Source organism: Dendronephthya gigantea, unplaced genomic scaffold (genome assembly GCF_004324835.1).
Source record: "Dendronephthya gigantea isolate DGI-Jeju-01 unplaced genomic scaffold, DenGig_1.0 000022F, whole genome shotgun sequence".
NCBI classification, from domain to species: Eukaryota; Metazoa; Cnidaria; class Anthozoa; order Malacalcyonacea; family Nephtheidae; genus Dendronephthya; species Dendronephthya gigantea.
Window position 1 is genome coordinate 92,975 of NW_021163032.1, and position 16,216 is coordinate 109,190.

General features: G+C 36.0%; 4 protein-coding genes across 4 annotated transcripts; 3 read left to right on the forward strand and 1 right to left on the reverse strand.

The window, feature by feature from the left end:
- The first annotated feature begins 2,577 nt into the window (after nucleotides 1-2,577).
- On the forward strand, nucleotides 2,578-3,942 carry LOC114522359 (ATP-dependent DNA helicase Q1-like). Its single transcript, XM_028543029.1, has 2 exons — nucleotides 2,578-3,140; nucleotides 3,396-3,942. The coding sequence occupies exons 1-2, from the start codon at nucleotides 2,578-2,580 to the stop codon at nucleotides 3,940-3,942; spliced, it is 1,110 nt and encodes a 369-aa protein (XP_028398830.1).
- A 2,306-nt stretch (nucleotides 3,943-6,248) lies between these two features.
- LOC114522360 (sodium channel protein 1 brain-like) lies at nucleotides 6,249-9,413 on the forward strand. Its single transcript, XM_028543030.1, has 4 exons — nucleotides 6,249-6,497; nucleotides 6,722-6,835; nucleotides 7,052-7,322; nucleotides 7,454-9,413. The coding sequence occupies exons 1-4, from the start codon at nucleotides 6,249-6,251 to the stop codon at nucleotides 8,776-8,778; spliced, it is 1,959 nt and encodes a 652-aa protein (XP_028398831.1). The 3' UTR covers nucleotides 8,779-9,413.
- A 1,115-nt stretch (nucleotides 9,414-10,528) lies between these two features.
- Nucleotides 10,529-14,424, forward strand: LOC114522259 (protein arginine methyltransferase NDUFAF7, mitochondrial-like). The gene is made up of 13 exons (XM_028542907.1): nucleotides 10,529-10,620; nucleotides 10,956-11,077; nucleotides 11,653-11,712; nucleotides 12,043-12,123; nucleotides 12,236-12,346; nucleotides 12,444-12,563; nucleotides 12,631-12,703; nucleotides 12,956-13,014; nucleotides 13,106-13,155; nucleotides 13,294-13,504; nucleotides 13,752-13,860; nucleotides 14,029-14,096; nucleotides 14,240-14,424. Exons 1-13 carry the CDS (start codon nucleotides 10,575-10,577, stop codon nucleotides 14,378-14,380), a joined length of 1,251 nt encoding a protein of 416 aa, XP_028398708.1. The 5' UTR covers nucleotides 10,529-10,574; the 3' UTR covers nucleotides 14,381-14,424.
- LOC114522260 lies at nucleotides 14,421-16,094 on the reverse strand. The gene is made up of 6 exons (XM_028542908.1): nucleotides 15,875-16,094; nucleotides 15,546-15,640; nucleotides 15,402-15,458; nucleotides 14,860-15,009; nucleotides 14,685-14,746; nucleotides 14,421-14,536 (listed from the first exon to the last, which is right to left on the reverse strand). The coding sequence occupies exons 1-5, from the start codon at nucleotides 15,970-15,972 to the stop codon at nucleotides 14,688-14,690; spliced, it is 459 nt and encodes a 152-aa protein (XP_028398709.1). The 5' UTR covers nucleotides 15,973-16,094; the 3' UTR covers nucleotides 14,421-14,536; nucleotides 14,685-14,687.
- Nucleotides 16,095-16,216: the final 122 nt, after the last annotated feature.

Here is a 16,216-nt window from a genome sequence, read left to right on the forward strand (position 1 = left end):
TGATGAAAATGATCAAAATTAACATATCAATCATAATAAATTATGGTTGCAATTGCAACCATGATTATCAATATGATTATGTTGATTATATTTGACATATTATTCATGATAAATGATAATTAACATAGCAACTATAATTTTTCATTATGATGATCTTGATAATATTTAGCATATTATTCATGGTAAATGCTGGTTACCATGGAAACCATAATTTTCATTATGATGATCTTGATCATATTTAGCATATTATTCATGATAAATGATGGTTACCATAGCAACCATAATTTTCATCATGATGATCTTGATCATATTTAGCATATTATTCAGGAAAAATTATGGTTACTATGGCATCCATAACTTTCATTATAATAATCTTGATAATATTTAGCATATTATTCATGATAAATGATGGTTGCAATGCCAACAATTATCATCATTTTGATGATAATGATCAAAATTAACATGATAATAATAATAAATTACGGTTGCAGTTTCAACCATGATGATCATTATGATGATCTTGATCATATTTAGCATATTATTTATGATAAATGATGGTTACCATGGCAACTATAAGTTTCATTATGATGATCTTGATCATATTTAGCATATTATTCATGATAAATGATGGTAACCATGGCAACCATAATTTTCATTTTGATTATCTTGATCATATTTAGCATATTATTCAAGATAAATGATGGTTACCATGGCAACCATAATATTCATTATGATGATCTTGATCATATTTAGCATATTATTCATGATAAATGATGGTAACCATGGCAACCATAATTTTTATTATGATGATCTTGATCATATTTAGCATATTATTCATGATAAATGATGAATACCATGGCAACCATAATTTTCATTATGACGATCTCGATCATATTAAGCATATTATTCATGATAAATTATTATTGCCATGACAACTATTATCATCATTTTGACGATAATGATCAAAATTAACATACTAATCATAGTAAATTATGGTTCCAATTTCAACCATGATGATCTTTATCATGATCTTGATCATATTTAGCATATTATTCATGATAAATGATGAATACCATGGCAACCATAATTTTCATTATGACGATCTCGATCATATTAAGCATATTATTCATGATAAATTATGGTTGCCATGGCAACCATTATCATCATTTTGATAAAAATGATCAAAATTAACATAATAATCCTAATAAATTATGGTTGGAATTTTAACCATGATGATCATTATGATGATCTTGATCATATTTAGCATTTTATTAATGATAAATGATGGTTACCACTTTAAACATTATCATCATTTTTATGAAAATGATCAAAATTACCAGATCATTATGATGATCTTGATCATATTTAGCATATTATTCATGATAAATGATGGTTACTATGGCAACTATAATTTTCTGATGATCTTCATTATATTTAGCATATTATTCATGATAAATGATGGTTACCATGGCAACCATTATCATCATTTTGATGATAATGATCAAAATTAACATATCATTATCCTTATCTTGATTATATTTAGCATATTATTCATCATAAATTATGTTTGCCATGGCAACCATAATATTCATTATGATGATCTTGATCATATATATCATATTATTCATGATAAAAGATGGTTACCATGGCAACCATAATTTTCATTATGATGATCTTGATCATATTTAGCATATTATTCATGATAAATGATTGTTGCTATGGCAACCATTTTCATTATTTTGATGATAATGATCAAAATTAACATTCTAATCATAATAAATTATTGTTGCAATTTCAACCATGATGATCATTATGATGATCTTGATCATATTTAGCATATTATTTATGATAAATGATGGTTACCATGGCAACCATGATTTTCCATATGATGATCTTGATCATATTTAGCATATTATTCATGATAAATGATGGTTACAATAACAACCATTATTTTCATTAAGATGATCTTGATCATATTTAGCATATTATTCATAATAAATGATGGTTTAAATGGCAACCATAATTTTCATTTTAATGATCTTCATCATATTTAGCATATTATTCATGATAAATTATGGTTACCATGGCAACCATTATTTTCATTATGATGATCTTGATCATATTTAGCATATTATTCATGATAAATGATGGTTACCATGGCAACCATTATTTTCATTAAGATGATCTTGATCATATTTAGCATATTATTCATGATAAATGATGGTTACTATGGCAACCATGATTTTCATTATGATGATTTTGATCATATTTAGCATTAACAAAATTAACATATCATAATCATGATCTTGATCATATTTAGCATATTACTCATGATAAATGATGGTTGCTATGGCAACCATAATTTTCATTAAGATGATCTTGATCATATTTAGCATATTATTTATGATAAATGATGGTTACTATCAACCTCGTTCCCAGGGCCAATTTCAAAAGAGGGGGAAGGGGGAAATTGGCCCTGGCATCGGCCGGTCACGTGTTTTCAGAACACCCACGTATAGTGGGTGTTCTAAATTAACATAAATTAAACATATGAATAATTAGCGAAAGACATTCAATATGGCGTATTATTCTGATGAAGTAGGGTTCCTTGAACTTTTCAAGAGAGTGCAAGTTTGCCAACAGCGGAGAAATTTTCCTTCTATAAATTTTAAACCTTTGCAAATGAAATGCCTGGAGTATTTGCTTAAAGGATGTGATGTTATTGGCGTACTCCCGACAGGTTTTGGGAAATCTATGCTTTTCCATCTGCTGCCAGATCTAATTCCCGTAAAATCACGAAAAAATATAGTAATTGTGATTTGTCCTCTAAACTCTATTGTGGAAGACCAGCTGAGGGTGCTGAGTGCAATAAATATTTCCGCTGGGGTCATACAATTTGCCATTAACGAGCGGAAACCGGCTGAAGACTTGTTCACGGAAGGTAGTGAAAATCGCAAAATTCACTTGAAGGAAACGCTGATGGATATAGAACAAGAAATAGTAAATGGCAATACTTCCATTGTATTTGCACACCCGGAAGCCCTGTTGAAATCTAAAGGAAGGGAACTGATGGGAAGTAAAGTGTTTCAAGAGAACGTTGTTGGTTGTGTAATAGATGAGGCTCATTGTGTCGAGTTATGGTATGTAATTGTAAGTCGTTCCTTCAGCATTTAACTCTAGTGTGATGTTTGGCCCAATCATGCATACTTGCACGTATTGCATTAAGAATTAGTTGCAAAACGTTTTCTGACGTTTTCTTGATTAAAATATCTTCTGGTGTTGGTGATTGAGGTAAATTCAATCATATATTATTTTGTTTGTTATAAGTTTATAATAGGAGGTAATGTTTATTCAGCCATGGTTAGTCGCTGATGTTGTACTAATGAATATTTTAGGGGGAAAGAGTTGAGAGAAGATTTTGGTGAACTGTCTATTTTAAAAGCATTTTTCCCTAATGTTCCAACCCTGGCTTTAACAGCTACAGCCCCACCTCATTTATTAAATGATTTAAAACACAAACCCCAATTGAAAAAAGACTGCAAGATTGTTACAGTAAACCCAAACAGAGAGAACATATATCTTGGAAAGAAAGTACGTTCAAGTGATCACAAAAAGTTTGAAAGTTATAATGAAATTCTGGGACCTGTTGCAAAGGAACTATTGATTAAAAAAGAAAACTACCCAATGACAATTATCTATATGAAACTGAAATACTGTGCACATGCCTACGATTGTTTGAAAGAATTCTGCAAGATGAAACAGTATGTTAATGGATGTGAAGAACCTATGGCAAGACTTTTTGCCCAGTTTCATTCTCCCCAAACAAGTCGAATGAAAAGGGAATTAATTGAAGAAATAAGAAAAAGGACTCAAGGGTCAGGGTACTGTTTGCAACATCAGCACTTGGTATGGGTGTTGATGCCCCATATGTTGCTCAAGTGATTCACATATCCCCTCCAAGTACTTTAGAAAGTTACATGCAAGAGATTGGTCGTGCTGGTCGTACTGGTATTCAGTCATATGCAACATTATATTACAACAATTCTGACATTGGAAGTCATAAAAAGCATATTCAAGAATCAATGAAGAGCTACTGCAAGTCAAGAGAAGTCTGCTTAAGAAAGCAGCTTCTAGAATATTTTGGATTTACTACACCACGGCAAGAAAATTGTTGCTCTGTATGTAATGAGGGTATACAAATACTGTTGTCAGCTTAGAAGTTTCTAAAGTGAGGCGTCTACAAGGTGATGGTACTGTTTTGGTGAGCCTGATCAATAGTGTCTTGTCCAACTATCAGTCTGAAGAAAAATCAGAGTGTTTGTTAATTCCTTCAATGTTAATTGATGAATACCTAGCTGAAAGGGTTGTGATGCAAATTGAGTACATTGAATTGGAATCAGACCTCCTTAACAATTTTGGCATATGGGATGAAGTATGTTCTTCCAAGATATTCTCTATCATAAATGAGCACACTTGTTTAATCAAGTGATGTCACTATAAGGTATTAGATGATATGTATGTGCCATTACATTGGTGTAGCAAGCCTGATGATTTTGTCCTGCTATGCAAATGTAAGTCATTATAATTATTCATTTCTGTAGAAATTCATTGTTTTCACAATCAATGAACAACAAGATATTAGCATAGGATGACCTAATGTCCGGCTGGCTGCTACTGTATCAACAGAAATTGCTCATGTTCAAACAATTTCGTTGAATAGTTGTTCCAAACAAGTTTACTTAGAACTTCAGATGACTCTTTACCTAACACTTTTGTCATAATCACATATTCTTTTACTTCACAGAGAGTTAATTACCATTTCTTAAACCTATAAAGGGTACTATTTCAAAGAACAACTCAATTTGGAAATTCAGTTTTGTGCTTATCTAGCCATTTATGAAATTCGACTACATTCAAGTACTTTAATGGACTCTTCTTAATGTTTGGAAAACTGTCATGATGCCTTTCTGGAACATGATTAAAAGGATCCAATTGCACAATCTCATTTACCATCTCTTTTTCATCCTTTAGGGAGTCACGGGTTGTATGCTTTACAGACTTCGCATGGATATGTAGAGAGGCATCAAACTGCTCTACAAGAAGATGTATACCAGAACTTGCCTTACAAACTTTGCTTATTGAAGCCATGGTTTTGTTTGGGCCCATTCTTTGGACAATACACTTGCCAATTCGATTTGAAATTTCTTGGGCCAAGTCATCTTCAATATTATTTCCGATGCCCCTCTCCAGTTCGAAAAAAATCCCCATTTAAACTCTTCTGAGAGACGAGGTGTAAGCATGCATTCAATTTGAGATATACTAACGAACATTTCAACCGCGTATTTGGAATATGATCCCATCGATTTGAAAACTGATAACAAGAGCTTTTGGTTGATCAAATTACGGTGACCATCGCCTTCCGCTGAAGTGTCTTTCATTTGCATGATCAGAACAGCCAAAAAAATACAGGAAAGAGCATAGTTTTTTACATAGTCATCTGCACCATCGATCATCAGCATCAACTTTCTGTAAAACATATTTGTCGACAAATTTTCCGAAAGCATCATCAAAATATTCTTTCTTTGACGATACGCTGCCATGTACAATATTGTCGGGAAATTGATGTGATGATGGTTTATCAGAGAAGTTGTTCATCCCGAAAAAATTTAACGCAGCAGAAACAATGTACGCTCTACCCATGCTGAGAAATAATTCTTCACTTCCTTCAAAAGAGTCGAGAACTTTGGAAGCGGTTGCATTTTTCCTGTTATACTTCTCTCTAAAGTATTTAAGAGTGCCTACTTGATTTACAGAATCAGACTTGTAAAGAAATGAATAGGAGTACTGTAGGAGCGATGCTTTAGTGTGCCACATGACCGGTTTAAAGGGCGAGCAATGTTCGAAACGATCAAGGGTGTGTGTGATCCAGCCAGTAAGTCTTTCGCTCCTGCAAACCTTACTCGAGTTAACTGATCACCTGCAAATGCTATCTTCATCTCGCGCATTGGGTCATCGATCGTATCTCGTCTATGAGCATCAGTCTGGCCAGGTGCTGCAGAACCAGAAGGAACAGGTGGATTATCCATCACTGGCATTTCATTAAGCATTCCGGCTTTAAAATAGATTTCTGCAATCCACTTTTCGTAAGTCCTCAAAATCGTTGCGCAATCTTCATACTTCGCTTCGTTGGCATTTATGATAGGTAAGCTTACTATAGTTGACTTTCTTGACATTTCTTTAGTATAATCATGAGGAATATGCGTTGGAATCACAGGTTTCAAGAACTTGAACGAGGGAAAAAATCAAGGATAATCCGACCAACAAGGACCTTAGCACATTCTGCATATTTCTTCATTTCATTTATGTTCAATGAAAATTTGCTTCTTGGAAATTCCTTTATGTTTCCTATTGGCTTGTCATTTGGCAAATGTTTGAAACTCACCCTATTTTCAATTAGGTTACTCGCAATTAGGTTACTCAGCAAACTCAAACAACAGGTAAAGACAATCTAAATATAATTTGCTCTCCAATTTCAACATCATTTGCTCTCCAATTTCAACAACATTTGCTCTCCAATCTCATCATCATTTGTGCTCCAATTTCAACATCATTTGCTCTCCAATTTCAACATCATTTGCTCTCCAATCTCAACAACATTTGCTCTCCAATTTCAACATCATTTGCTCTCCAATTTACTCAACTTTTTTCTATCGAACTTTAGTACGAAGACAGCGATGCAATGGGCATGTTTCTAACACCCAACCAGAGAATTTGGGTGAACACTGTTTGTCGCACATATATGAAGAAGCCACGGAAAACACCCAAAAGACCCAAGGTAAGAAACTACACAAGAACAACAATAACGAGAGAAACAAATAATGAATGACGAACAAACAATAGAACTCGTTTCCCACCAGGTAGTATAACACTGGTTAATAATAACATTTACAAACCGATGAAACACATCCGAACGGTAACAATAACAGTGGCCCTACTTTATATTGAAACTGCAACCACAAAATTATGAATTGCAAACACGTTTCTGTTTAAGGCGGAATGGAGGGGAAAGATATACGACTTGATTCAGAGTCGGTCCTTCGAATTCTTCATCATGGCGATAATTATGTTGAATATTATAACGATGATGGGGGAGCACCATCACCAGTCAGATGGATTTACTAAAGGACTGGACTACCTCAATTATATCTTCACAATCTTGTTCATTATCGAAGCGATACTGCGTTTGTTGGCATTGAAATTTGAGTACTTCAAGTCTGGATGGAATCTCTTCGATTTTACTATTGTCATATTTTCTATCACAGGTTAGTTACGGCATTTCAACCAAAACCAAAGTAGACAAGACTCTGCATGTAATGCAAGTTGATGGCACATGATTAGTAAGATACAACTTGATTTGAATTTCAAATGAAAGCATCCAATATTTTCTCTTTAGAAATCGTTCTTGCCTCGTATGAAATTACCATGCCATTTTCTCCTGGATTGCTTCGGGTTGTGCGCGTCTTTCGCTTAGCACGACTGTTACGATTCTTCGAGAGTGCCAAAGGTATCCGCAGTCTTCTTTTTGCCTTGGTGAAATCGCTGCCTGGATTGGCAAACATTGGCTGCCTGCTCTTTCTCTTCATGTTCATCTACGCCTGCATCGGCATGTCATTGTGGGGTAACATTAAGCACACGGGATACCTTGATGACGTTGTGAATTTCCATACATTCTTCTCCAGTCTCCTTCTGTTATTCCGCATCGCGACTGCCGCTGGCTGGAATACAATTCTTGAGCCGATGATGATCACGCCCCCGGACTGCGATCCAACGCCCAGAGCTGGACTACCAAATGGTAACTGCGGTACACCATGGCTAGCGGTTGTCTACTTTGTCAGTTATATCCTCCTAATATTCCTCGTGACTGTAAACATGTACATAGCAGTAATCTTAGAGAACTTCAACGAAGCCCAACAACAAGACGAAATTGGCTTGTGCGAGGAAGATATGGACGCGTATATCACAACATGGGAGACCTACGACCCAGAAGCAACACAGTTCATTCACTACCGCGATGTTACCCACTTCTTGGACGCACTTGATCCGCCCTTGCGAATCCCAAAACCGAACGAAGAAGAAGCAGCAGCGTTGAATGTCCCAGTGAGACAAGGAGATATGGTCCACTGTCTTGATTTGATGTTGGCGTTGGTTAAACGGGTTATAGGCGATATGGAGGAATTGACCGAGGATGATAAACGAAATATGTACGAGAAGTTTGAGGATCGTTTCCAGTCCTCGTTCCCGCAACGACAACAGACGCCTAAACTTTACACGATCCTTCAAAGATACAAGCAAGAGACGGCCGCAGCGATACGCCTCCAGAGAGCCTTCCGGGATTGGCAGAAACGAGTACAAGCGAGGAAAGAAAAAGAGAAATTCCACAAGTATTCGAGCGAAGAAAAACCGGAAAAAGATGACGTCTGGGAGGAAAAACAGATAAAAAACGAGAGCAGACCAGCATCGAGAATCAGTAGACCACGCACGGCGTCTAGTCCGCGGAAGAGAGCCCCGCTGGCCGAACAAGAAACCGTAGACAGTCCTGTTCCAATAAACAAGAAAAATACTCAAACTAGCCCAAACGAGCAACCAAATAGTAACGGAATTAGGGAAACTGCTGCGGAGAACTTTAAAAACGACCCCTTTGCCGCCGAGGCCATGAATATGATGTGGTTTAGTCGAGGCGGGAATGGACAAAATCCCAAATCGGAATCTGCTGTCTAGTGACAGGAAAAAATACAAGAGCACACTTTAAAAGTCATTCGTTAGCCTTGAAGCACACGTGATGTGACTTGTCAAAGCGCTCGTGACTACCCAGGGTGAGTCAAAGACTTCAAATACCCCGGGGGGTGGGGACAATTTTGAAGAGACAAAGGCTGGCTATAAAGTTGGGATGGAAGAGAAGACTTATCTAAAACTTATTAATAGTCCAAGAAATTTGACATAACAAAAGACTATAATATAGTTCAATTGCTTAAATATCCTTATAACAGGTGCCACAAGGCCTACAGACCAGCTTCGCACCCACCGGCCCTAAAATTTTTCAGGGGCAATATTAACCACAGCATGTAAGTCAATAGAAAAGGAATATGTATTTAAGCCGGTGCCTATATTTTTTAGAATTTACCAAACATAAACCGGCAGATTTTCAAGAAATTTAAATTTAATCTACTCTTCACAAGGATAATAATAATAATATTAATAATATATTAAGCCTAATTATCTTAATCGTATAGTTTTAATCAAGCCAATCTATTATTGCAATGTTTAAAATAACTGCCTAGAGTTATGTTGTGGACCGTTGGGAGGCCACAAGATGTTCAGTTAACCAGAACATGTTTATGCATCTTAAAAAAAAACACATAATAATCAAGCTTGGTAAATCATGTTTCTTGTCCTTAGTTTGGTTTGTGAGTTTCCTCGTAAATTCGGATCTGTAAGACATGTGTTTCCAACAATGGCTTCTTTCGAACTGGCCTTTTACAGGAAATGTAGTTTGAAATTTAGTGAACCTATGTCAGAGTTTTGACATGAGTGGAAATTTTCATCTGGAAACTGAACATCACACTCTACTAAATACTAACGCTTTATACTCCCTAATAATAGACTTGGAGGAAATTCTGAACATATTTGTATATTACAACAAACATAATGTGTTTTTTATGATCATGTGTTAAGTAATTAAGATTTGAGAGTCATTTATTAAAAATTTTCACATTAATTAGATTAACATACATTATGGGGCTTCAGAAGGATTTAAGCTCTTTTTCACCCACCAGAAAGCTTAACCTTTCAAGCTCACTGTGGTAATGCTCTGCATAACCTATGGCATAACTATAAACAACTCAAATTTGTGTATAGCCACAGACATTCGGTGCTTGACGTCATGATGAGAATGGTCCATTAGACGTATCCCTCACAGCAAGTTTCTAGGTAGTTTTTTGGGGTAAATGATGGAGAGCTCTATTCGGTTTCAGAGCTTCAAAATTCAACAGAATATTTCTTAGTAGACACTTTCCCTTCAAATGCACAATTTTCAAACTTTCCTAGCTGGAAATTGCGCACTTCTGACAATAGTTCTCTTTCACAAAATACAATGTATAAATGACGGAAAGTTAAATTCAAAGTTTCTCTTTCACAAAATACAATTCCACGTGTTTTGGCAAATTATTTGGTCTTCCAAGCAATAGTTGTACATGGTACATACAACGTACAGCACGCAACAAGTAATAACAGTGAACAAATCTTAACACGCTTTGGTACTTACGCGATATCTCCGGCAAGGTGAAAAGCATTCCAGAACCTTTTTCAGCTCTCAAATTATAAAAAAATGTCCTCAAAATACGCGCGACATTTTGAAAATCGTCCATGTTATTAAATAACCCACGTTACTTGATGTAAGCATGACTTATTCCTATCCCATGCTGAAGTACATATAGATAGTGGATATCAGTATTTTACTATTAAAAAATAACAAAATGTGATTTTTTATAATATTATAGTTTAGTTTCCACCTCTCTATGATGATTTGTGGGTTGAGGAGGATGTTAGATACGACTAAGAACAGTAAGACTTGCTATATCTGTCTAGTAATGCATATGTAGTATTTTAATACTACAGTTCCATCTATTGCTAAATGATTTTAATTGTCACCAAAATATGACTGTTTGGTAATCCGGGAAATAAAATCATATCTGCCAGTAACTTGTGTTAACCAGCTTGCTAGTTAACGAGCTTGCTAGTTAACCAGTGCGAAAAGATTTGGTATTCTATTTTGAATACCACTATAAACAATTGCATATGTTACTGGAGGATTGCCATCATTATATATGGTGATAGTCCAGATGAATTGCTTATATTCTCATCATAACCTACATTACTTTTTCTCACAATCACTTTAGGGTTCATTCATTATCCCTACGTGTTCAATATTAAATTTAAAAAGTGTCTACGGAAACTACATACCAATGCATCAAAATCCAGAGAAACTGAGTTAGTAAAGGAACTCAAAGCTAAAATCAAGGTAGATAAATTCATGAAGGGAAATGTCCAATCATTTTACACCTGCTTGCTTTCACACATCACTGGTTCATGCAACTTTGAACATTTTCCTGGATAATTCTTTCTAAAATAATGTCCACAGCTAGTTTACCTTTTTTGCTATCCATGATGATCCTTGGAAATACAACTTCAAGTTAAACAGAAATTTCTCTCGTGAATTTTAAACAATTTTTAACAGTCATGTTTTTATGCGCTAAACCATACCAGGTGGAGGACGGACGTCCGACGTCATAATTGTAGAACTCACAGAACACGCTTTTTTGTTCTGCATGCTGATTTGTGAAAAAATACTCATTTTATTTACAAATACAATAGAAAGCGTTACTATGAGTTCCGTAATGTTATATAATTATACTGTTTTGTATTGGCACGTGGTGTTAATTGGTTTTAAGATAATATTTAATTAGAATGACGATAAATCCATAAAATAAATTCCTAACACAGATTAGGATAAATCCGGCTCTAGATAAATGGCTAGCACAGCTAGTACACTCTACATTTTTTGCGTACATGTCATTGTTTCTCATTTTTATGTAGTTCTCGGGGCCTATCACGGTGGCAGAGTATATGAAGGAAGTCCTCTCCCATCCTCTCGTGGTAAACGAACTTTACATGCATTTTTTCTCTGCAGCAGTTGCGTCTTTGATGCGGGGCAGAAGAAGCGATGCTGAGTAAGCCAAGAATCGGCTGTCTCATGCACAGCCCGTTGATCTTTGGACTTAAACACAAAACAGCTCTTTTAGTTGCACGATAAACTATCCAATGCAATATTTGTATGTGGTATATATAGAAATTAACAACCCGACGGACACCTCTATCGTTAGAAGGAAAGAACGGCTCAGTTCGTATTACACCGCACGAAATTCATCCCTCATCTGGTGTACGTATTACTATGAGAGCAATGAGTTTTCCTACTTTTCTTCTCAGGGTTATTACATGAAGAAAGATGTATTTGGTTTGGAGGGAGATTTTATAACATCGCCTGAAATCAGTCAGATTTTCGGAGAGGTACAAAACTTGTTATGATGCTATAGTTCACCGTCAGTAAAAAAGCATCATTTCCGATTGGTTAACCATAAGCTGGTCTTTGTCTCATTCCATCACCCATCCATTCCTTCAGTTAATAGGTATTTGGTTCTACGAAAGATGGCTTTATAATGGTTCACCGCGGGACATCCAGTTTGTTGAACTAGGTCCTGGGCGTGGAACACTTATTTCAGATATTCTCCGGGTAAAAAATATATATTTTGCTCGCTTGATTTACAAACCAGGACCCAGTGGACACAACATATCTTCTCAGTAATTTATTCAGCCTGTTTTCAAACTAGGTTTTCGCCAGATTGGGTAGAATTTCAGAACATCTGAGCTTGCATCTTGTTGAGATCAGTCCTGCAATGAGAGAAATGCAGAAAAAAATTTTATGCATTAGCGATCAGAAGCAAGACGTGGTAAGATATCTGTTTATGATAAGCAAAAATCGTGCGTAAAATTAATGTAATTCATTTATTTCTAAAGCCTATGAACAGCAACACAACCAAAGATGGCATACCAGTAACGTGGCATCATGATATCTCAGATGTGCCAAAAGGTCTGCGTTTATTAGCGTGTTTGACCAGCCCATGCATGCAGTCTCGAACTATCCTTCCATCTTCCTGACTACCAACACTCAAGTGACTCCATATCATCTCCTGATCTTTTCATTCAATGATATGCCTCTTCAGCACTGGCCTCCCAAATCTTTTCTCACTTTAAAGCGCACAAAATCTCAAAAATGCGATGTAAATGTGCACATTTAAAGACTATTTACAAATGGAAAACTGGTTGGGTTTTTTTTGCTTAGGTTGTTCGTTTTACCTGGCACACGAGTTCTTTGACGCGCTTCCCATACATGAATTTCAGGTCAGATGAATAGATGAAAGATACTCATTTCGTGTACAAATTATGACTGGGATATGAGCAATATGTGTATACATATGATTTGATATTTTAGAGGACTCGACATGGATGGCGTGAGGTAATGGTGGACGTAGATGAAGACGGGTAAAGACGGACTCTTACTCAAAATAAACTATCGCACGATCGATTTTTTGCGATTATTTTATTGTTGAAATTTGAGTGCAATCAGGCACAGCTGATTTAGGATTTGTTTGCGCTCAATTCGGGTTTAAAATATTTTAGACCGCATCACTTGAAGTTCTGTCTGGCGCCTTCAAACACGCCGGCATCTGTTTTGCTGCCCAAAGGCAAAGATCTTAAAGCAGACAAAATTGAGATCCGACCTCAGGCTCAAGTAATCGTTGAGGAAATGGCACAAAACATTAAAAAACATGGCGGTTCTTCACTGATTGTTGATTATGGCGATGTTGACAGCGAGAGGAACACCTTGCGGGTAAGGATAACACGGCATAAGAGAATATATGGTTTCAAATGAAAGAGTTCAATTCTGAAGCCCGCGACTGAATTGCCTGCGTTAGATAATCGGACAACAAACAGTTAAGCAATGAACACAGAGCTTTAGAGAAAGTAACACCAAATTATAGTGATGAAAATGCTAATAGATTTCTCGCACATGAGCGGGAACCACCCGAAGCCACCCTAACCGACCGAGATCAACAATAACTGATTATTTTTTGCAGGCCTTTCAAAACCATCAACTTGTACATCCACTCTTTGAGCCAGGTCATTCTGATCTCACTTCAAATGTTGATTTCTCGGCTTTAAAAGAAATATTTTCTCAATATAAAGGTATAGATCTATTTTGTTCAAATTCATTGCCTCCCATTTAATCAAATTTCTACTTTTTGACGTCATATTGTGAATATAGTTTGTTAGAAAAAAACCACACTCGAAACGTATAAAGTCAAAAGCGCATGCAACGTGAACGAATTTTCATGGTGAATTATCTGTTTTTAGTTTCGACATTTGGTCCCGTAAGGCAACAGGATTTTCTAAAAGCGATGGGAATTGATGTTCGAAAACAGGTAGGGATATTTTAGAAACGTCTTGTTGATTGACAAAGCTATATTTCACTTGTTACAGAAATACAAAGTCACATCACAACGCGACGAACCAGTCTCCTTGACGTACGCCGGATTTCTTGCCATTTTTGTTGATCTTTCATTAGGTTCTGCTCAAGAAAGCAAGTGTTGAACAAGTCACAAATATAGAAACTGCTTACAGAATGTTAACTGACGACAATGAAATGGGAAATTGTTTTAAATTTTTCGCTGGCACAGGTGGAAGTGAGAAACCCCCTGGGTTTTAAAACGGTGGTCCTGCGAAGCTGAAATAAATCCTAAACAATCTTGATGCAGATACTACTTTTATTTATTCACCTCTACCGTTACAAGGCGCTATAAATCAACTATAATATTTCTTTTTGATTGCTTTGTAACTTTTACACTTTTCTTCGGCCCAAATCCTAGTTTGTTAGGGTAAAGATTATACGATTTTGTTAGGTAAAGATTATACGATAGATAAATAATTGGAAGAAAGAGAAGTCAAATAAAATTTAACTATATATATATATATATATAGATATATATCTAAATTATATCATATGCGGTCACCTTTTAAATGAATCTCTTAACACATTTGCAATGTTTTTTGATTGCGTGCTTAATTAGAAATCCTTTAAAAGAAATATTGCACAAAATAAGTTGTGATTTCCCATACAAGTAATATACAGGGTTGTACCATAATGTATCATAATGTACATGTTGTACCATAATATACCAAACATACCGTTGCAGACTTTCTTCACCGCGCTTTTCAACTTGCAAACTGCAGACCGCACTGACCCACTGGATCTGCGCCTGCGCCGACTGAACCACCCTCTGCGTCTACGCCTGCGCCGCCTGAACCACCCTCTTTTTTCCTCCTCGACTTTTGCCTCTACAAGAACAAACAGTGTCACTGATCTGATAATGTACTGGATAGAAAAACCATTCCTATCGACAACGAAGGCAGAATAATAAATTAAGTAACGGGCGTTGAAAATTTTTCGCTAAAAACAACGCAAAAAAGCTGAAATGTGATTTCTTTGCATTAGGAAAAAAAAATGAATTGGGGGAGTTTCGACTCAACGAGGTTAATAAAAAGGTAGTTAAGGTTTCACTATGGTTAGTGATGGAATTGGTCAATTAGAATCGCTTAAAATGAGAAATTAACAACGCAAAATCTAGTTAAAAGTTTAATTTATACAACCGGGTCCGATACATATTTCTCCATCCAGATATATAACTACAGAGCTTACAGCCTCACACTATATTTACTCCCATACCCACCTTCATCTCCCATTAAGTGAAGACAATCATCGCATAGACCTTTGATGTTAGCGGGTACTAAACATAAATGCAAGATTTAAAACAAATGAAAAAATCAGGAAAGCAATCGACAATCGAAGATTCGTTATTCATAAAATCACTTACAGCGTCCATATTTGCAAACAGCCTTGATCGCATAACCCAATCCTTTTCTAGCCACAAAGCCAAATAATCTTTTTTCTTCATCTGCTTCGCCGTTGCTAAAAGAAACGAAACTGAAACCCGTAAATTAAGACTGCCGACGAGACATTTTTAAGTTGAATCAGAAGTTTCCTGGTTGCATGTGCATGCATGACCACCTTCAGAGGGCCAGAAAACATCTTGTCCTGTTTCCGTGTAATAATTTATTAAACTGGATGTTTTTGCTCTGGATATAAAGAAGAACAAAGAAAGCAATGTCTACGCCAGAGGTATCGTTGCAGGATTTCACATACCTGGCCGAATGCTCCTCATTTTCCTCCACGTTCGAGGGTAAAGCAAACGAGATTGCCAATAAGGCAAAGAGCAACAAGAACACGTTTCTGAACTTCATCTTTCAAACTGCTGAAAAACGATGACTTTTTCTCCGAAATCTCTCACACAAAATGAAAACTTTTCTTTGAACTCTCAGATCAAAATGCTATCGTGAAATGCAGGACGGTGAAAAGAACACGGCTTTTTATGTCCAGGCGTGTGGAACCAATGTCAATGATATCAGAATTTACATACAAGCTATAATTGCTAGTTGTTTTAAAAATTACTAAAATAAATGGTTTTTCATTCGAATATTTAGCTAC

Coding starts and splice junctions, on each gene's coding strand:
- LOC114522359 (XM_028543029.1), top strand. CDS start 2,578: ATGGCGTATTATTCTGATGAAGTAGGGTTCCTTGAACTTTTCAAGAGA. Junction 3,141..3,395: donor GCTCATTGTGTCGAGTTATG/GTATGTAATTGT, acceptor TGAATATTTTAG/GGGGAAAGAGTTGAGAGAAG.
- LOC114522360 (XM_028543030.1), top strand. CDS start 6,249: ATGAGGAATATGCGTTGGAATCACAGGTTTCAAGAACTTGAACGAGGG. Junction 6,498..6,721: donor TCAGCAAACTCAAACAACAG/GTAAAGACAATC, acceptor ATCGAACTTTAG/TACGAAGACAGCGATGCAAT. Junction 6,836..7,051: donor AAACACCCAAAAGACCCAAG/GTAAGAAACTAC, acceptor TTTCTGTTTAAG/GCGGAATGGAGGGGAAAGAT.
- LOC114522259 (XM_028542907.1), top strand. CDS start 10,575: ATGATGATTTGTGGGTTGAGGAGGATGTTAGATACGACTAAGAACA. Junction 11,713..12,042: donor TCCTCTCCCATCCTCTCGTG/GTAAACGAACTT, acceptor TTTTCTTCTCAG/GGTTATTACATGAAGAAAGA. Junction 13,156..13,293: donor GTGGACGTAGATGAAGACGG/GTAAAGACGGAC, acceptor AAAATATTTTAG/ACCGCATCACTTGAAGTTCT.
- LOC114522260 (XM_028542908.1), bottom strand. CDS start 15,972: ATGAAGTTCAGAAACGTGTTCTTGTTGCTCTTTGCCTTATTGGCAATC. Junction 15,459..15,545: donor TGTTTGCAAATATGGACGCT/GTAAGTGATTTT, acceptor ATTTATGTTTAG/TACCCGCTAACATCAAAGGT. Junction 14,747..14,859: donor GGTGAAGAAAGTCTGCAACG/GTATGTTTGGTA, acceptor TTTCTTTTAAAG/GATTTCTAATTAAGCACGCA.